A 17576-nucleotide genomic window follows, 5' to 3' on the forward strand; every position below is an offset into this window, starting at 1 on the left:
TAGACAATAGATAATACTTAGGTCAGAAGGAAAGAAGAATATAATACTCCGTAGGGTACTCCATAGGTAGATTTCTATAGTTATATATACCAGCCACCCGTAAGCGTCCACCCGGGCAGGGGTGTAGATTAGCTATTTTAGGCGCACGGATCAATAGAGAGAAGTATATAATGGTAGAATGCTTAAACAGAGCAGCCAGGATCTATGCAAATCGTATTGCTTTATCATATATATCTTTCATGCATACCATTCATGGATACATTTTCATACCGCAGATTTCTGTCATTAGGTATACTTACCTTATGCTCATTAGGTTTCTAATACCATCGATCAGGGGTTATACTTAAGCATCTTGCTGCTATTTGCAATATACACTCATTTTACCACTTGCTCCGTATAGTAAGGTTTTGGTATTAAGTTAGATTAGTTCTTCTCTTGTTCAAAAAAGTCCATCATGTGTCTATGGCCGTAATCCAGCCAGCTAGTGATTAAAATCGCCATCACCGTTGGCAATCGGATCATCGGCAAGAGCCGTAATATAAGCCATGGTAATTCTAGTAGCCAACGCAATATCCTCGGCCAAATGCCTCTCAGGTAGATGCTGAAACACAGTCCGTCCTCGCTTCTTGCTCAGCGCCTCGCCGAGAAGCGGCTCGGCTAGAGACGAATACAGCCGGAACTCACAGAAATAGTGCCCTGCATCTTTTGAAACGGAAGTTGGTGTGTCCTGTTCCACCACATTCCCCCAGTATTAGCGTGTGTGCCAGTGTGTGCGCCAGTCAAGATAAGCTATAGTCTTTTGTTGAAGCAGAAGACAATATGCGCGCGGAGTGGGGTTGAAGCCAGATACATACAGGGAACTGCGCCTTGACCTTCCGCCAAGCAGCCTCGACATCAAAGGCAGTGGCAAGGGTTTCCGGGAGACCCAATTGCTTTAGCTCCTCTGAGTCTACGGGCTTGCCGTCATCACCGGGGAGCTCGTATCCATCCCTGTGAGCGATAGTCTCAAAGGTGAAAGTCTGTGGGTAGTCGAAAGCGACCATTCCCAAGTGCAGGATAAGATCGATGTCGACGTGGTCGTTGCCTTGGCTGCTGCTGCCATCCGTATGCACAGGCTTGCGAAAGAGGGAAGAGCTGCCGCCCCAGATTTCGCGAGAGACCCGTCTTACGTCGGCGTATGTGTCGAGGGTGTCGCGGTCGTATTTGAGAATACGGATGATTGGTTTGTTTGGTCGGTCGATAGCATCTGGGAGGGCGTCGCGGACCAATTGCGAGGTGTTCACGGGGTATTCCAGGAATGGCTCCAGGGTGGTTAGCGTATTGGACGTGTATGTTTGATATCTGAGTTTCCAGCTGATGCGAACTCACTCTGTTCCCGGTAACAGCGACGTTGAATGTGTCTTGTGATGACATTGCCTGAGGCGTTGGATGTTGATCTTTCCGCGTCTGGCGTCTTTGCTTCTCTCGTGATGCAAGGTTAGACCCGCATTTATGGGGTTAGGGTAAGCTATTGGTGGTGTAGAGCTATGACCGCAAGGTTGTTGTTAAATAGCAGTTCTAGGCCTACTAAGATGAGGCTACATTGGTGATACTCGTCTCGCCTTTTCTGCCTCGCTGACAAATGCTGGAATTTACATGGATTGCAATCCTGGTGAACTCAATTGTCCTCTTTTTAGTGCGGGGTTGTTAAATATGCAGTGCTGCACACCGTGCATAACTGGTACCTTTGAAGATGGCAATTTCGTATCAATGAGGCTCTGCGAGGCGGTTCTGCACTTCCGTAGTCTTGAACTTCAACATATAATGCCCCTCCGAGTCTGTCTTTCCAGCTAAAACACACACTCAAGCCAAGCGACCCCAACTCTAAGACCATTACAGATCCCCTCAACCTTGTTCATCATGGACTCTGTCACGGATTCCATCCAGTACACAAAGGAGCAGGACTCCCCTAACTCCCCCACCAATAAGGCCTCCCCCACCGACAAGGCCTCTCCCACCCCCGACGACCGCAAGGAGCCCTGGCGCGAGTTCAAAACCGTCAAGGACGATGTCTCCGTTAGAAAAGTCCGTGACATGCGCCTGTACGGGAACAATGTCAATGCTCACTCCTGAGTGCTGGACAGTGTATGTAATCATTCTGCTAGCACTTGTAAGGATAGACTGCTGACCAAGGCACTAGATAGCACAAGCCGACTGTGGAGGGATTGAGTCAGTCACTGGTTTCACAGAAGGTCGGCCTGGAAGTTTGCGAGTTTGCCTAGCTGTAGAGACAATTCGGTTTACTAGTTAGGTACATTCTACAGTCTGGAATTTTGATATTGATAGTTGTTGCATCCGTGGTACATATTGCTTAGTAGTAGATCTGGACTATGATGGTTGTGAAATCGTAGCTTCATTAGTTTCTTGCGCTAGATACAATGTACGTCAGAGATGATACGGTCTGAGAGCATACAGCTAGCGGGAGTTTTGATGTGTTGTCTAGACTATTATAGTGCATTGCACCCATACTGAATTTACCTCTGGGCAGGTAGAGACTGTTCAACATCACATCCGTAAAGTCTCCATTACTCGTAAAAGTTGGTGGACTAGAAGTCTCAAGGTCGGTATATATGAAATCAAAACAATTCATTGGCAAGTTCTAGATTAGCCTCGACATGGATATCTAGAGCGCAATGTTGTTGGAGAGGAATACAGGTTTTAAAGTCATAGACAAAAAAATGTGTCAAATTGTCATTTCTAGATCAATTGCAGAAGCGGAGTACTACAACTACGGGGATCAAACACTGCCAACAAAGAGCATAGCAGCTCTATCATTCCTCATTCCAAACAATGAATCTCAACTCGATACTCTCGCGTGGCTTTGCATCAGGCGCATGCTCCGGAAGAACCATAGAACAATGAGGGACAGCAGCTACGTTTTAAACGCCGATTAGTATCCCGCTCAATAAACAAAGGAGAGGAATAGGAAGTAAAACGAAGATACCAACTCACCACTCCTCTCAAACGGCCTCTTCGAGTCCCAAACCGTCATGATAAGAACGTCGTCCCTTGTCTGGTCACTCATCCAGTACCACTGATGGTTGGGAGACCACTTCAAGTACATGCTTTCTTCAACGCTATCGTTCATTATTTTCTGAATGACGTCGTAATCCTGCTCGCTCAGAGTGCGGGTGTCACAACAGACGAGGGGGTCTGTTTGTACGACGTCGACGAGGGGGCGCCAGACACTACATGCCTATCAGTATATATCTCGTAGTTTATCGTGTCCTGGCTGTAGGACTCTCCTGGGAGTGGCATACGTGAGAACTCTAGTGCGGTAATTCTTCGACTTCGCTAAAGCGGCTTCGTCTGCCTCAACGACCTTTTGAAGGACGCTGCTTTGGACCCAGTCGGGCGACCCGTCTGTCACTAAGTTAGTGGGATGTAATGACTGGAGTGTAAGAAATATCGGGAACGGGGTGTGCAGACCGGCGTGAATAATATGCGAGGCATTGATCTTCGTAGCCCGCAGATCTGTGGCATCCACATCCTTCAAACTGTAAATGTTTGGTGCGGCACGAGGGAGCGTCCTCTTCGAGCGGCGGACCTATTGATTTGTATATTGTTAGAAATTAATATGTAACCTAGCCCCTCGATAAGAGAGTGGGCAACATACCCTCCAATCCCAGCAAACAACCTTCTCACAACCTAACCTCTGCCTGAGAAACTCGCTCATTGTCGACAAGTAGTTATCCAGGACCGCCCTCTGCTCCTCAATCTGCATTTCCACATCATCCACAGTGCGCAACCCAGTTTGGAAGGGAAAGTCTTGCTTCATCCATTCGAACCCTGAGGTGTCTAGCTCTGGCTTGTTCTCGACAGTGCGTACATCAGTCAACGGGCAATCTGGGACGTAATCGAGCCGGACATTGGTTCGCGGGACGTTGTCAGCGATGTCATCGGCCCAGATCTCGTAAGGTCGTTCGGTTTTGTATATAGGGTCGTCGCGGAGGTGCGAGAGGCGGGCTGTTGTGGGGAGGAGGACAGGGGCTGCCATTATCCTGTCTCGCGGTGGGTGTTGAATCGATATTCTCTTGTATTGCACAATGAGGATTTGCAAGGCGGATGTTGATTGAGATAGAATATCTCGGCTCTAATATCTGGGTATAAGACATTGAACGCGGGGTAGCCCTCAGAGCAGCACGATGAGGCTCTGTAGTCCTCACGCCGCCAGCCTTGTGATACATAATAGAGTGTACTATAAGACTACCTGTGTGATAGCATCCTGCAGCAACGCCACTGCCCCATGTGACAATGATCTGGTTGCATGAAGGCAAGCATACGTGGCAATGAATGCATAGAGCCCCAGGCCAAAGGCTGAGCTCGAGCCCAATCCGGACTTATCCCTTAGGCCGCTAATGCATTTGAGCGCCATTTCTCTGCCACCAATAAGAAGCACTTCGAAGTATACAAAGATGTAAGCCGGTAAAATTTACTGCGTATAACTCAATGAGAATCCGAGATTGAAATATTACCAAAAGTACCGTAAACAGAAACAGGGATAACTCATGCATAAACCCATGACACGAAATTACCGGCCACGGTATGTAGCCAATCCCGTTCTGTGTAATGTCGATGAGGCTGAATCTAAATTATGGGATATCCGCTGACCCCCCACTCCCATCCACCATCACTCCACTATCACTCCACTCACCCCAAAGTCAACCTTGGGTCTCCAAATCTGCCTCGTCCACAGCCCTAACTCCGACCCACAGCTTGAAGTATCAGGCCACGACCACAATGCAAGATGGGTAAGAGCAAGCTAATCCAACCCCAAAGTTGTAAAGGTTCTCCATCAGCAATGAAAATATGGTGGTGGTTATTCCAACGGTCGCTAACAACACGCCCGAAAAGAAACCATTTATACGAGAGCACCTGGCAGGATGCCCTGAGCTACACAAAGACAATTCTCGGCGAGGATGATTTCGAGCTGATCCAGAATTTCCAAACTCCGGAGGAGCTTCTCAATGAGGTGCAGAAGCTCCAGCAGCAAAACACGGCGCAGGCGACTGTGACGAGACTCCTGCGGAATGTGCACCCTCATTTAGTCCAACTGCATCAGTTTGCGACGTTTCTTGCCGTAGCGGCGGGTGCAAATATCAGTTTTACTTGTATGTGGGGGGTGACGTATCTTCTTATATTTGTGAGTCTATGACAGTCAATTGCTGAGACTCTGGTCCGATATAGTCTGATATTTGGGTTTAGCTGGGAAGTAAATCCGAAAAAGCAATGGAGGAAATCGCCGGGTACCTGAGCGAATTCAGTGAACAGATCGAGCTCTTCAAAGTCTACAGTGACAAATCCGTCCACCTTGAAGGCGAGGTCATGGAACGATTCTTCACTCTCCTCGTTGACCTTCTCGTCGCGGGCGCATTGGCAATCAAGCACCTCCGCAAGCATGGCGGTATCACGGGTACCTCCTGGACCAACGTCAACAGGCAATTCACCAAGGCGATCCAAGACTTTACACACCGCATCGTGCATCTCCGGCAGCTTGTCGAGGCACACAGGATCACTGAGATGAGTCTACAGCAGACTGAAATCTTGGAGTCGCTGAGTAAATATAGCATTACGCAGCCTAGGGAGACGGCGAAATTACCATATTATCAGCTGCCTTTTGCGCGCAATCCCAATTTCTTTGGGAGGGCGGACGTAATTCAGAGTATTAACGATGCATTGCAAGGAATTGACAATGATGGGCAAGGGCAGCTCATTCGGTCTGTTGCGTTGTGGGGAACTGGTGGAATCGGGAAGTCCCAGATCGCGTTAGAGTATGCGAATTTGCAGGTTCTGAATAAGTGTCAATTGGTTCTGTGGCTGCCGACGCAGACTGAGATTGATTTATCAAGGGCCCTGGTACATGCTGCAAATGAAATAAGACCAGCTTGGTATGAGGATGGGATGCCTACTGAACGGGTGCGGTTCCTCATGTGGAATTGGTTACAGACAACAGGTAAATGCGCTACTCCCTCCATATACTGCCCGACATGCGCTAACAACGGACAAAGAAATATCATGGACAATCATCTTCGACAACGTCGACGACAACAACCTCCTGACCTCCAACTGGCCCGCCGCCGGGAACGGGCAAATTGTCGTAACCTGTCGCAGCGAGCTCGCCGCCGCCTGTCCCGCCGCAACAGCCGTCGAAATTACCCCCTTCACAAAGGAAGAAGGCGGCGGGCTGCTCATGAAGCTTTCAGGAAAACAGAATACCAAGCTCCCCGCTGAGATTGAGGCGGCACAAGAGCTCTCCTCTATGCTAGGTGGGTTGGCATTAGCAATTGATATCACAGCGAAACAGATCTTCGTGAAGAAAAAGACAATGAGGCAGTTTCTACCTTATTTCAAGAAGAATAAACAGTCTCTGCGCGTTCCACCGCGGTATGCGAGTCGGAACCCGTACTATAATGAGAATTTGGTGACTGTCTGGCAAACAGCATTTGACAGTCTCACCAAGGAGAGCGGGCAACTACTAGCCCTGTTTTGCTTCTTTGCACCAGATGATATACCTTGTGATATTATCAATACCCCCGAGCAGATTCCTGGAACATGGGATTTTCTGTCAGACATTGATGAGTGTGTTTTTCTATCTCGTCCCGAGTTACTCCAACCCGGTAGTACTTACTATCTGCTAGGTATGAAGATGCAGCAGCCCTCCTGCTCCACCAGTCCTTGATCAAAATCAACAGCGATACCGGGATGATCTCCCTTCACCGACTCACCCAAGAAGCATACTACTACCACCTTTTCGAGAAAGAGCGTCACGATACATTCCGCGTTGCGTACCGAATCCTCTGCGCCGCATTCCCAAAGCGAACTTTACGCCGCCAGATGTACGAAGTCTGGGAAACGTGCGAGATGCTCATCCACCATATCGAGACCGCGCAGGAAAAGTACGAGGATCTCAGACCGACGGGGTTGAATGTCCAAGATGTAGAATATCACACTATGCTTGCTGATGCTGCTTGGTATATTACCATTCTTATCCAGTGTCTTACCCTTAGGTGCCCTGCTAATGAAGGTAACCCAGGTTCTGCAGTGAAACCTCCTCCCTTCAACTCGGTGAAACTATCGGTCGCCGCGCAGCCGATAACTGCGAGGACAAAAATTCCCTAGTTTACGCATACCTCTGCGAGAGCGTCGCAACCGTCGACCACCGACGCGGCCGGTACCTCCCCGCGTACAAATTCTTCCTCCAGTCGCTCGAAATCCGCGAAAAGGAGCCTAGCACAACAGGCCCCGAGCTTGCAGACGCTTACAGCGCCGTGGGTCTTGCCTTATTTGGACTCTTCAAGTGTGAAGAGGCGATAGAGGCTGTACAGAAAGCGCTGGATTTAGTGTATAAGGCGCCGAAGGAACTGCAGTGCACGTATAATATTGATCGGTATTTGAGGAATCATAGTCGGCCAAGTGCGGCGCTGGGGAGGTTGGATGTTGCGAAGAGGGATATGGAAGTGGCGGAGAGGTTTCAGACGGAGGTTTATGGTGAGGATAGTCATTTTCATGGGGAGTAAGTTTCCTTCTTTTTCCGATGACACTACTATCGGAGCTGACGAGGAGTTAATAGGACGGCATACATTCTTGGCAAAATTGCCTATACAGAAAACGACCTCGAAAGAGCTAGATACTATATTCAACGCGCTTATGACCTACAATACCCCGGAAAACCCACTCACCAGAGCGTTGCCTCAGCCCTCTACCATCAAGCTCTCGTCTGCCTGCGTCGCTCGGACACCGAGGCCGATTGGGAGCAGCAAAAAAGGAACGACGAGCAAGCACTCGAGTACCTTCGTGACGCTCTTCGAATCACACAGTTCAATGAACCCCGCCGCGGAGACCAGGGCGAGTCGGCGAGAGTTAAGTGGCAGATTTCCAAGATCTGGGAGAGGCAGGGGAGGACGTCGGATGCGTCGACGTACAAGGCTTCTGCATTGAGGGCAAAGCTTGAGCTTGAGAAGACGGGGTTGCACCCTGTTGCGCCGGATGAGGAGCAGGGATGGGATGCTTTTACGGATGTGGTTGATCGGTGATTTATTATACATAGTATGACAATCGCTGGAATAGAGATTGGTTTTAAGTCTATCTAGTGACCACTCAGGGTCCCAGAAAATGTCAAGAGTCTTCTGTTGTCTTCATCCTCCCTGCTTAACCTGTAACTCATAAGCCTTCTTCGCATAATCGACTTGAATCGCCGTGAGAAACATCGCGATCAGCCCAAGAACAATACTAATAACGCCAAAGATAATCACCATCCAGATGGTATACCAGAGCCTCAAGTCCCTCTGATCCCGCCAAAGACTCACAAATCGATTCGGCTGAATTCCCTGCATATAGTCCTGGATTCGCCTGAGTCGGTCCTTGAATATAGGAAAGTCCGTGATGGAGTCGTAGTATTCACGCACTGGTTCGCCGAATTTGAAGAAGGAAGAGGAGATGTGGTTGCCGCAGAGCTCGTCGAGGACGGGGTCGATGTAGGGTTTACTGTCATTGTTTGGTTTTATGAGAGAAGCCTTTGTTCGCTCGGTCGTTTGGTATAGCTTGCGGGATTTACGGTCCGCTTTGAAGAGGAGGGTGTAGGAGAGCATAACTTCGTTGATCATTTTCGCGACGCTGAAGTTGTCGGTGGGCTTTTCGTCGTCTTCGTAGAATTTGTTCAAGACTCTATCGGCCAGTTAGCTTTTCAACCCAACTCATATCTGGAAGGCAAGAAGGACATGCATTGCCAAAATTGAACTATCACTCTGATAAAGCCGACAAAATGATGGACACTTGAAAACTCCAACACTCGGACCCTTCTCATCACTTGGATTAAACTCCAAGTGCTCGCCGAGGGTATCAACCCACCGGATCTGGATATTCGCCATCGTCTTCAAGGCAGCCGCATTCAAGTGCGTGACCTCGAGCTTTACCCTAGCTTCTTCTAAATCCGTTGACGCGACCGCGCTGTCGCGCTGCTCTTCTCGCCGAGGGAGAATATTACCGAAGGACCGAAGCAGTTCGTCTAGGGGGCGATTTACTAGTTCCGGTGACACCTTATACCGGAGCCCAGACCTGATTCGCTGTTCCGCAGCCTGCATTTCATTCGGTCGAGCCTTTTTCGCAGGGACATAGAGGAGTAATAGCCAGCCAATGAGGCTGAAGGCGAGGCCATGTGCGTTGGAGTGACACTGTATATTCACCGCTGGACAGAGGACTTTCTTCGCTTCAAGTTTCTGGATTATGCGGGCCATGGAGAGGACACCATGGTCGAGCATAATTTGGGCGACTTCGCTGCATAGCTGAATTATGATATCGAAGTCATCGGTAGAGTTTGGTAGGGTGTAATCTGGATGCAGGAGTTCATTCCATGCATCGTTCCATTTTCCCCCTGAGAGTCTGTTTACATGTACTAAGTACGCAGTACAGTCTTCCGGTGTGTCGACTGTGTGACCGCCAGCGCAGAGTTCTAGGAAGTTGGCATGGGCTGGGCTCGGAGGGCTTGGGGGTGCTACAGTGCGGCTGAATGGGAATGCGAAGATCGGGGTTAGGCGTTTTCGCACTAAGGGGGTGTTAGTGATTGAGAGTAGAAGAGTAATGGATTGAACCCACATGTATCCATCTTGACTGTGTTGTTGCTGCAGCTAGTATATTGCGTGTGGATAGGACTGCAGTTTGGAAGATTTATAATGATTGATTATTGATCGATTGTTGAGGGATTAGGCTGCAGCTGAGAATGTCGGGTGATGCTTTTTTCACCTATTTTACCCTGTTGTTTTGTACAGTCTAGACTCTACAGTGAGACCGAATACGAGGCAGGACGAGACAAGGCTGCTCGACGAGGCTGCGCTGTCACACCAGTGACCAGTGACCAGTGACCAGAGGCGGGGTCAAACCTTCAAGACGAGGATGGCCAAGGCTCTGATACATATATATTGATATCCATCATCTCGATCAACAATGAAATGAGACAGCATTGCACCGCAATCGGTAATATAGCTTCCCGCAACCCCGCTCGTCATCTGAGGCACCTCAGCCTCCTTCCTGTCATCCCATCAACAACCACTCAACGACTACAACTCCAGCTTCGACACATCACCACCAAAGAAATGGAGATACCAACTCTACAGCTTCGCGATGGAAATAGGATTCCACTTGTATGTTTCTCCCTGCCTTTGATTATCATGAAACTTAACGCAGTTAGCTTGCCTTCGGCACCGGAACCGCTTGGTTCAAGGAAGAAGGCGACACCAGCTTCAATAACGACCTCGTCCAATTGACCAAAACCGCCATCCAGAAGGGCTATATTCATCTGGACTTAGCGGAGATGTACGGCACCGAGGAAGAGGTCGGTATCGCAATCAAGGAAGCCGGCATCCCTCGCGAAAAGCTCTTCATCACCAACAAGGTCGCGCAGGGCATTGATGACATCGATGCCGCCGTAACTCAGAGCTTGAAGAAATGTCAGACTGACTACTTTGACCTGTGAGTCGCTCGCTGGTAAATGATAACATGATGATTAATGCCGATAGGTACCTGATCCACGTGCCGTTCTTCGCTAAATCGCCCACCGACCTCCAAAATGCCTGGAAAGCCATGGAAGGACTCAAAGCCGCAGGTAAAGCCAAATCCATCGGCGTGAGCAACTATCTTCGCCACGAGCTCGAAGCAACCCTGCAAACCGCCATCGACCCACCTGTTATCAACCAAATCGAGTACCACCCGTACTTGCAGCGTGCAAACGGGTATGTCCCCTGGATGCACGAGAACAGCATCCAGGTAGGCTCGTTCAAGGGCCTTACTCCGGCTTTCCGAGTTCCAGAGGGACCGTTGAAGGGCCCGCTAAGTCGGATTGCGGAAGCGCATCAGACGACGGAGAATGTGGTGCTTCTTGCTTGGTTAATTCAGAATGATATTGTAGCTGTGACTACGACTCAGAAGGTGGAGAGGTTGGACGAGTATAAGGAGGTGTTGGATGTGAAGTTGACGGAGGAGGAGATTAAAGAGATTTCTGAGGTTGGAGCGACTTCTCATTTCCGGAATGCCTGGGGGGAGCGGTTTGCGGATGATGATCGTAGTTGAGGGATGATAGGCTGGTTGGAATTAGCTCTCGCGTAACTCTATTCCCGACCGCATACCTCATTTTACCATCAACTCTATCGGTGAATCTATTCCCCAACTCTATTCCCGACCTCGAACCTAGGTAGGTTTATAGTAGACTTCCGCAGAGCCTACAAAGCCCAGTGCCCAACCCAGTCTATAGGCCCACGATGGGCTTTGGGCCCCTATTCTCGACTAAACAGTGCAATTATACTGATTTCCTAGGACTATATAAGTAATATACACAAGAACAGTCGGCCGCGTTTGCGGCCTTGTGATGTCTTTTTAGATGGATTCCCAAGAGTTGTATAAAATATACATTTCTCAGCTATTTTATTTATTATTTAGTTTATAGCTTAGTATTATAAAAAATAAATATATCTAGGAGGAATTATTTAAACGGGCTAAATAATATCAAATCTTAATATAAATATCTTATAAGGAACTAATATATATTATTGAGCAAACGGCCAGCCGTACTAGGTTGTGGTAGATTTGGCTGCGTCATTATGGTCTGGTCCAAATCCTGGACAGTCAAGGATACGAGTTTATTCATAGCGGTCCATGTATTTTCCGAGGTGTTGAATACTCAGGTTCCCATAGATGCGCTGCGCAGAATGTTTGGAATACACCTCCGTAGGTGTATGTATGCCTATCTCAACATTATTCTGAAAGTTTTTCTGAGAAGTTTTCCCGGTACATACTATTGGACATATTCAGATCTATCTCTTCCTCTCTAAAACGGAAGAAGAATTTTGCCAGAACCATTCTCTCCAACGGTGTAACTTTTCCATCCCGCCTTTGGCAGGTCAATTTCCGGATCTTCAACCAAGAATTTCATGAAAACTCCGTGTGTGACAATCACGACATCTCTCTTTTCCTTGTCTTTCAAATTATCCATTACTTCAGCAACACGAGTTCTCATGCTTTTTGCCCTCACATTAACGGCATTGTCGTCTGGGGAGTACAGTCCCTCCTTTATATGCCAGTTCTCTGCCAAATCACTGAAATCTATGTGGAAGGCCTCCTCTAGAACTTCACGAGAGGAACCAGTATCACACGGGAAGGCACTCCGTTCTTGTAGTTCTGGGTCTATCATGAGCAATGAGCCATTTTCAATGCCTTGTCCCGAGTGAGGATCAAAGTAGCGTTTATCCAGCACGTGCGGAAATGCAGCGAGGGCGGTTTGAATAGCGCGTTGAAGCGGAGAGGTGATGATTACCGCAACTTGTGAGGAGTAGGGGAATTCGTGGACGAGCTGAGCAGCTTGTTGAAGGCCGAGTGGTGTTAGGCTCGGATCACGTTGAGTGTAGTCTTTAGAGACGTTATGGACAGATTCCGCGTGGCGGACAATGTGGACTTGTGCGGCCATCAGAAATTGAGAAGACAACAAAAGTTATGCGCTGATATCACAACTGCGAAGTGGTTTAAAAGCTAGCGCTCTTTATACGTCTGTCGATGCTCCTGTCGCACTAGCAGTGCCCACATTAATTTAGTATGTACACAGAAGTCGCTTCGCTTATAAATATCTCGCAATAAAATCAATGTTGACGCGATGAAGAAGCTGCGTTCTAGATTATTCAATGAATAAGCTGCGTTCTAGATTATTGAGAGCTCCACTTGAGTTATAACTTTCACCATTGCTAGCCCTGCATTATTTTGGTTTATAAGCGCCAACGGGAGCCCGACATTGCCTTGTCCAATCACAGCCGCTCAGTGACATTCACCGTCCAAATAGGCTTTCCTAGTCCCGAGATTGTGGTAGGCATGTGCTTTCATTCACGTAGCCTAATTGGTTTGGACTTTTCTGCGATATCAGAGCTTACTAAACATATTGGCTTGGTATTTGCCAGGTACGTACGGTGAACAAGGTTTCAGCGTTTGAGAAGATCTTATCATCCATCTATACTCCGTACTTAACCGCAGGATCCATGCAGCTGGTTAAGGAGCAGTATGCCACTCTTCTCCTCTGTCTCGCAATGCCTCTCTTCCCTCGCCCTGCTGAATCACAAATTGGGCAGCCACAGGGTTTCATGGGAAAATGAGGGAACGGAAAAACTTTTGTCAAGGCGTTTGATGGACGTCTTTTTGCGTACATGGGATCTGGGCTTTATAGCCTTCGGAGGACCACCAGTACACTTCCAGATTCTACATGGCAGGTTCGTGGAGGGACAGGGCGGCAAAGAAAAATGGGTGGATGAGCAGACGGTACGATTATCCTTGCATATCCTCAAGCTGGTGCGTCTTAATATCATAGGGACTCCTAACAAATTTCACAGTATCAGGAACTCTTTGCTATTTGTCAGGGTCTTCCGGGGCCCGGTAGCACAAAGATGATTTTCTGCCTAACACTATTACATGCAGGATTTATTCCTGCCATGCTTGTGTTTTTTATTTGGAGGTAATATATACCTTTATGCTACAAAGCCCCCCATCAGTTGATTTTCAACTGACGGTGTCAGTCTTCCTGGCGCAATTGGCATGTACGCCCTCTCACTTGGTGTGCAAAACATGAATGAAACCCTTCCCAAACCCGTCTACTCCCTACTTTCTGGCCTCAACGCCTCCACAGTAGGTATCGTTGCACTCGCGGCCGTGCAGTTGGCCGAAAAAGCTATTCGCGATAAATTATCCCGGATTCTTGTGATCTTTGGCGCATGTGCTGGTCTCTGTTATAACGCACTCTGGTATTTTCCCGTGCTGATGATTATCGGTGGGTTTCTCACAAGCATTTGGGATGGATGGTTGTATCAACAATTTTCGAGAGCAAGGATCGCTTGGAAGAACAGACATAGTCGTCCACAAGAACCGGACGTGACAAATGGGGACCCCACAGATATGGACGACATAACCCTGGAAGAGAATAGGATGCAAAGAAGTGACATGGCGCGACCGAGGAGGATAAATCCTAGAATTGAAGGACTACCACAGAGTATAGTCGATGCTACAAGGCCTACGCAGTCCGCTGAAGCTCTTTCGCAACAGCACATTATCAGGATTCGGGTCGGAGTTTTGGTTACGGGACTCTTTTTTGGTGTGCACCTCACCTCACCTAACAAATTTCCCGAGAGTCAGCGCTAACATAGCTAGCTTCCTTCATCGGGATTCTTGTTGCTAGAGGCCAGCTTACCACACCCCCACTCGCCCTTGACCTCTTTGCCAATATGTACCTTGCTGGCACTGTCATTTTTGGTGGAGGTCCTGTCGTCATTCCCCTTTTACGCTCCTACGTCGTCGATCCCGGGTGGGTCTCGAGTAGAGACTTCCTGATCGGCCTTGCCATTATTCAAGCTTTTCCCGGTCCTAACTTCAACTTCGCTGTCTTCTTGGGGGCCCTAGCACTGCAGCACTCACGATTCCCGACCATCTTCGGTGCGATCCTCGGCGGTTTAGGAATCTTCTTTCCCGGAATCACGCTGGCCGTTGCAATCCAAAGCTTCTGGCGTGTATTGCGGAAGAAGAAGTATGTGATCGACTTTCTAAGAGGAGTGAATGCTACTGCAGTTGGGCTAGTATTTACAGCTGTATACCGGCTGTGGGAGATTGGATACCTGACTCCTGAAAGAAGCGATGGACAAAGTTTGGGTAAAAATCCATGGTGGTTGGTTGTTGCGGCGGTAACATATGCAGAGAGTGCATGGTTCAATGTGCCCCCGGCTATGGCGATTATAATGGGTGCCATTTTAGGGTTATGCTGGTTTGGGGCTATGGGGGGATAGTACATTCTGGCAGGCATCGTTGTCCAGTCTATCTGTGATATAGTACAGAGCGACGGGTCAATTTGTAAGTAAATTTAAATTGGTGAGCCTTCAAACTTGAACATTAATCAGGATAGACCAATGAGGAAAGCCATCTACAGTTGTCCTCGACGGATAGAGCCGTGGCTTGCGTATCTTCAGAGCAGCAAGAATAGGAGCACTTATTGTTCGCTGGGACTTCTTTGATAGTATTCTTTCTCGCAAAGCAAGCGTCGGCGCAGTCGCTCTTTAAGGGTCGTTCCCTAACAGGTATGCCCTCAAAAGAGTATGCTCACATCCGGGCGAAATGAATCATCTGGCCCTAATACCTGATGCTTTGGACGGAGGATAATGATAGGGATGAAGACGCTTAGGAACGGGAGGAGATGGGAATCACTACAACAAAGGACTGCTGGACCTATTCTTTGGTGATATTGGAGTGAATAGAGGTTGACATTGACAGGTAATGATGCGGATAAATATGTTAATCTAGTCCCGGAGCTTTCTATGTTAGGGATACGTTGTCAGAATGGGATACGGACATAAATAGCTCCTCGATAGATGGAAATGACTCAGGTTTACTTCAAAAATTGTGCCTTTTCAAAGCATGTATGTCGAGAGTGTTATCATCTAAACCTAACGTTATATCATAAATTCCAAGAGTTTCTGATTGTGCACATGGTGATAGAAAATCACAGGAAAAAGAGAATATACAAACAAAAAGAACGCATGCAAAAAGTCGTTTCAAATCCATGAATCATATAAACATACCCGCAACACCAACCGCCAGCCCGAAGACCAGATCATGGAGACTCGACATCCGCACAGGAGAGGCATCATTCCCATTGACCTCTGAACTGCCAGTTTGTGTTGCGACGCTGCTGCAATACGCTAAGTTAATACCATGGCAAGCCTCCGCACTCAAACTCGAGCAAATGGAAGTCGCCTGCGACGCAGCCGTGACAGCCTCAACCGTCTTGCCTCCCCCAGCACCGCCAATAGTGACACCGTAGCGGCCCATCAGCGCACCAGCGCACTGTGTGTACTCTGACTGACACACGGAATAGTAGGACGAGCAAGTATCAGCATTACTAAAAGCGGTTGGGACGACAACAAATGGGTATGCGCCGTCCAGCGTCGACCCGGTAGTAGACGCTGCCCCGCTCTCAGTGGTGGTTGCGCTTGCGCCGCTGGGGAACATGAACACGGTACTAGCACCTGTCGTCTTCGTGCCTGTTAGGCTGCCGGTGCAGCTTGCCCCGCTTGCACAGCAGGCGATGTTGTTGGCATCATCGCGTGAGCAGTTCGTTCCGTACTTGCAGCATGCGTTGGAGTTGCCCAGTTCAGTGCAGGGGTTGTAGCCGCTAGGGCAATTGTTTACGTCTCGTCTGAGAATGCGCAGGACTTCAAAGGCTCGCTTGTTGGCTGTGGCCTCTTCTGCTGCGGTGAAGGGTGCTGTCTCTGTCGAGTGGACGGTCGAGGTGAGGAATGTGGCGGCAATCCAGATCCACCGGGAAGCCCGCATTCTCGGGTTTGTTCTGGGGGTGGGGTTGGACTGGTCGATTTGGGGAATGAGCTCGAGGTTTCGGTTGATCTTATTAATTTAGGTGAGTTCAATGGTTTATTCTCATGCTTCGTTTCGTCGTTGGAGGCGTTATCCGGGGTTGGGCTCGGGTGTCAACAAACTACTCAAAGGAGTAAGATTAGCTTTCATTGGTTGCGAGGAGTATAATTGAAGACTCGGCACTTGAACATACCTGAGTACTCGCTGCTTGAAGGGAAATTCTTAGAGATAGAGATTCTAGAAAAGATGAGAGTTTAAAGAATAAATGATGTAGTTGCAGATGTGCCAGGTCAGGTCACAAATCTCCACCGGGATGCCCCAGCAACCGCAGCCCGATCCTCTAGACCCGAATCCCAAGGTTATATTAATTTCTATATTAATTTCTACTAGTTGAGAGCCTGGGAATATGTATTAATGTAATTTAGATAACTCCTAAAATTCAACAAGTGAAACAATGTATGGGACACAATTTGGCACTCAACTACTGAATACTGCAGCTAAATTGTTACTCGGGTACCCTCCAGGGCTGATTGGGCATCTTAACGTTTCACTAAAACATCCATCAATGTCACCAGTCAGCAGTCATCTAATAATATATTCTGGCATGTTCTGCATGGAATTTATCAATTGCTCCCTCCACACCGTCTCTTCCAACCATCCGAACACCACTTTCTACTAGTTCTCTTCACCGGTCTATCAGCCTCTCCAATATCCGAGCCCTCTGAAAGAGCTGTGTGACATACCCTGACAAGAGTGATTTCTCATTACTTATTCTCGCTCTATTGTGATCCTAGAACGGTAGCAGTAGACGGAGGCGCACCTCCTCACTATTGCATCCACACCGACGTACTGACTCACTATACAGCCCGGTGGGAGCAAAATCATTCTCGTGGAATGATACACCATCTCTTGTTCCAAAGAAAAGCCATTGAATATCCTCTCCAAGACCGATTGTGGGGCTGCTATCTCTTCACTTTCGTCAGAACCGAACGAATCAAGCACTCTTCCTATATGGATGCTGCGTCAAGTTCTACGTATGTGAAAAGTGGCGCATCTCTAGAGATAGACAAAAGTGATGCAGAGGGAACCCTAGCTTCGATAGCCGCCGATTAGCGATCTATAACACCCATCGACCCCGACTAGGAGAACATGGAAGC

General features: G+C 48.3%; 9 protein-coding genes across 9 annotated transcripts; 4 read left to right on the forward strand and 5 right to left on the reverse strand.

The window, feature by feature from the left end:
* Positions 1-481: 481 nt before the first annotated feature.
* Positions 482-1413, reverse strand: PEX2_103070 (uncharacterized protein; the record flags this gene model as incomplete). The annotated part of the gene is made up of 3 exons (XM_016747577.1): positions 482-727; positions 855-1301; positions 1369-1413. 3 exons carry the CDS (start codon positions 1411-1413, stop codon positions 482-484), a joined length of 738 nt encoding a protein of 245 aa, XP_016593063.1.
* A 390-nt stretch (positions 1414-1803) lies between these two features.
* On the forward strand, positions 1804-2112 carry PEX2_103080 (uncharacterized protein; the record flags this gene model as incomplete). The annotated part of the gene is made up of 2 exons (XM_016747578.1): positions 1804-1815; positions 1879-2112. The coding sequence occupies 2 exons, from the start codon at positions 1804-1806 to the stop codon at positions 2110-2112; spliced, it is 246 nt and encodes an 81-aa protein (XP_016593064.1).
* Positions 2113-2810: 698 nt separating this feature from the next.
* PEX2_103090 (uncharacterized protein) lies at positions 2811-4036 on the reverse strand (the record flags this gene model as incomplete). The annotated part of the gene is made up of 5 exons (XM_016747579.1): positions 2811-2911; positions 2992-3227; positions 3300-3402; positions 3469-3586; positions 3656-4036. 5 exons carry the CDS (start codon positions 4034-4036, stop codon positions 2811-2813), a joined length of 939 nt encoding a protein of 312 aa, XP_016593065.1.
* A 743-nt stretch (positions 4037-4779) lies between these two features.
* Positions 4780-8072, forward strand: PEX2_103100 (tetratricopeptide repeat protein; the record flags this gene model as incomplete). Its single annotated transcript, XM_016747580.1, has 7 exons — positions 4780-4790; positions 4894-5182; positions 5245-5992; positions 6048-6618; positions 6678-7010; positions 7082-7552; positions 7610-8072. The coding sequence occupies 7 exons, from the start codon at positions 4780-4782 to the stop codon at positions 8070-8072; spliced, it is 2886 nt and encodes a 961-aa protein (XP_016593066.1).
* A 102-nt stretch (positions 8073-8174) lies between these two features.
* On the reverse strand, positions 8175-9640 carry PEX2_103110 (uncharacterized protein; the record flags this gene model as incomplete). Its single annotated transcript, XM_016747581.1, has 3 exons — positions 8175-8703; positions 8887-9580; positions 9631-9640. 3 exons carry the CDS (start codon positions 9638-9640, stop codon positions 8175-8177), a joined length of 1233 nt encoding a protein of 410 aa, XP_016593067.1.
* A 487-nt stretch (positions 9641-10127) lies between these two features.
* PEX2_103120 (aldo/keto reductase) lies at positions 10128-11100 on the forward strand (the record flags this gene model as incomplete). The annotated part of the gene is made up of 3 exons (XM_016747582.1): positions 10128-10175; positions 10223-10503; positions 10551-11100. 3 exons carry the CDS (start codon positions 10128-10130, stop codon positions 11098-11100), a joined length of 879 nt encoding a protein of 292 aa, XP_016593068.1.
* A 754-nt stretch (positions 11101-11854) lies between these two features.
* Positions 11855-12490, reverse strand: PEX2_103130 (histidine phosphatase family protein; the record flags this gene model as incomplete). The annotated part of the gene is made up of 1 exon (XM_016747583.1): positions 11855-12490. One exon carries the CDS (start codon positions 12488-12490, stop codon positions 11855-11857), a length of 636 nt encoding a protein of 211 aa, XP_016593069.1.
* Positions 12491-13194: 704 nt separating this feature from the next.
* PEX2_103140 (uncharacterized protein) lies at positions 13195-14837 on the forward strand (the record flags this gene model as incomplete). Its single annotated transcript, XM_016747584.1, has 5 exons — positions 13195-13356; positions 13398-13519; positions 13581-13831; positions 14057-14152; positions 14209-14837. 5 exons carry the CDS (start codon positions 13195-13197, stop codon positions 14835-14837), a joined length of 1260 nt encoding a protein of 419 aa, XP_016593070.1.
* A 775-nt stretch (positions 14838-15612) lies between these two features.
* PEX2_103150 (uncharacterized protein) lies at positions 15613-16380 on the reverse strand (the record flags this gene model as incomplete). The annotated part of the gene is made up of 1 exon (XM_016747585.1): positions 15613-16380. One exon carries the CDS (start codon positions 16378-16380, stop codon positions 15613-15615), a length of 768 nt encoding a protein of 255 aa, XP_016593071.1.
* Positions 16381-17576: the final 1196 nt, after the last annotated feature.

This window comes from Penicillium expansum (assembly GCF_000769745.1).
Source record: "Penicillium expansum strain MD-8 chromosome Unknown contig362, whole genome shotgun sequence".
NCBI lineage: Eukaryota > Fungi > Ascomycota > Eurotiomycetes > Eurotiales > Aspergillaceae > Penicillium > Penicillium expansum.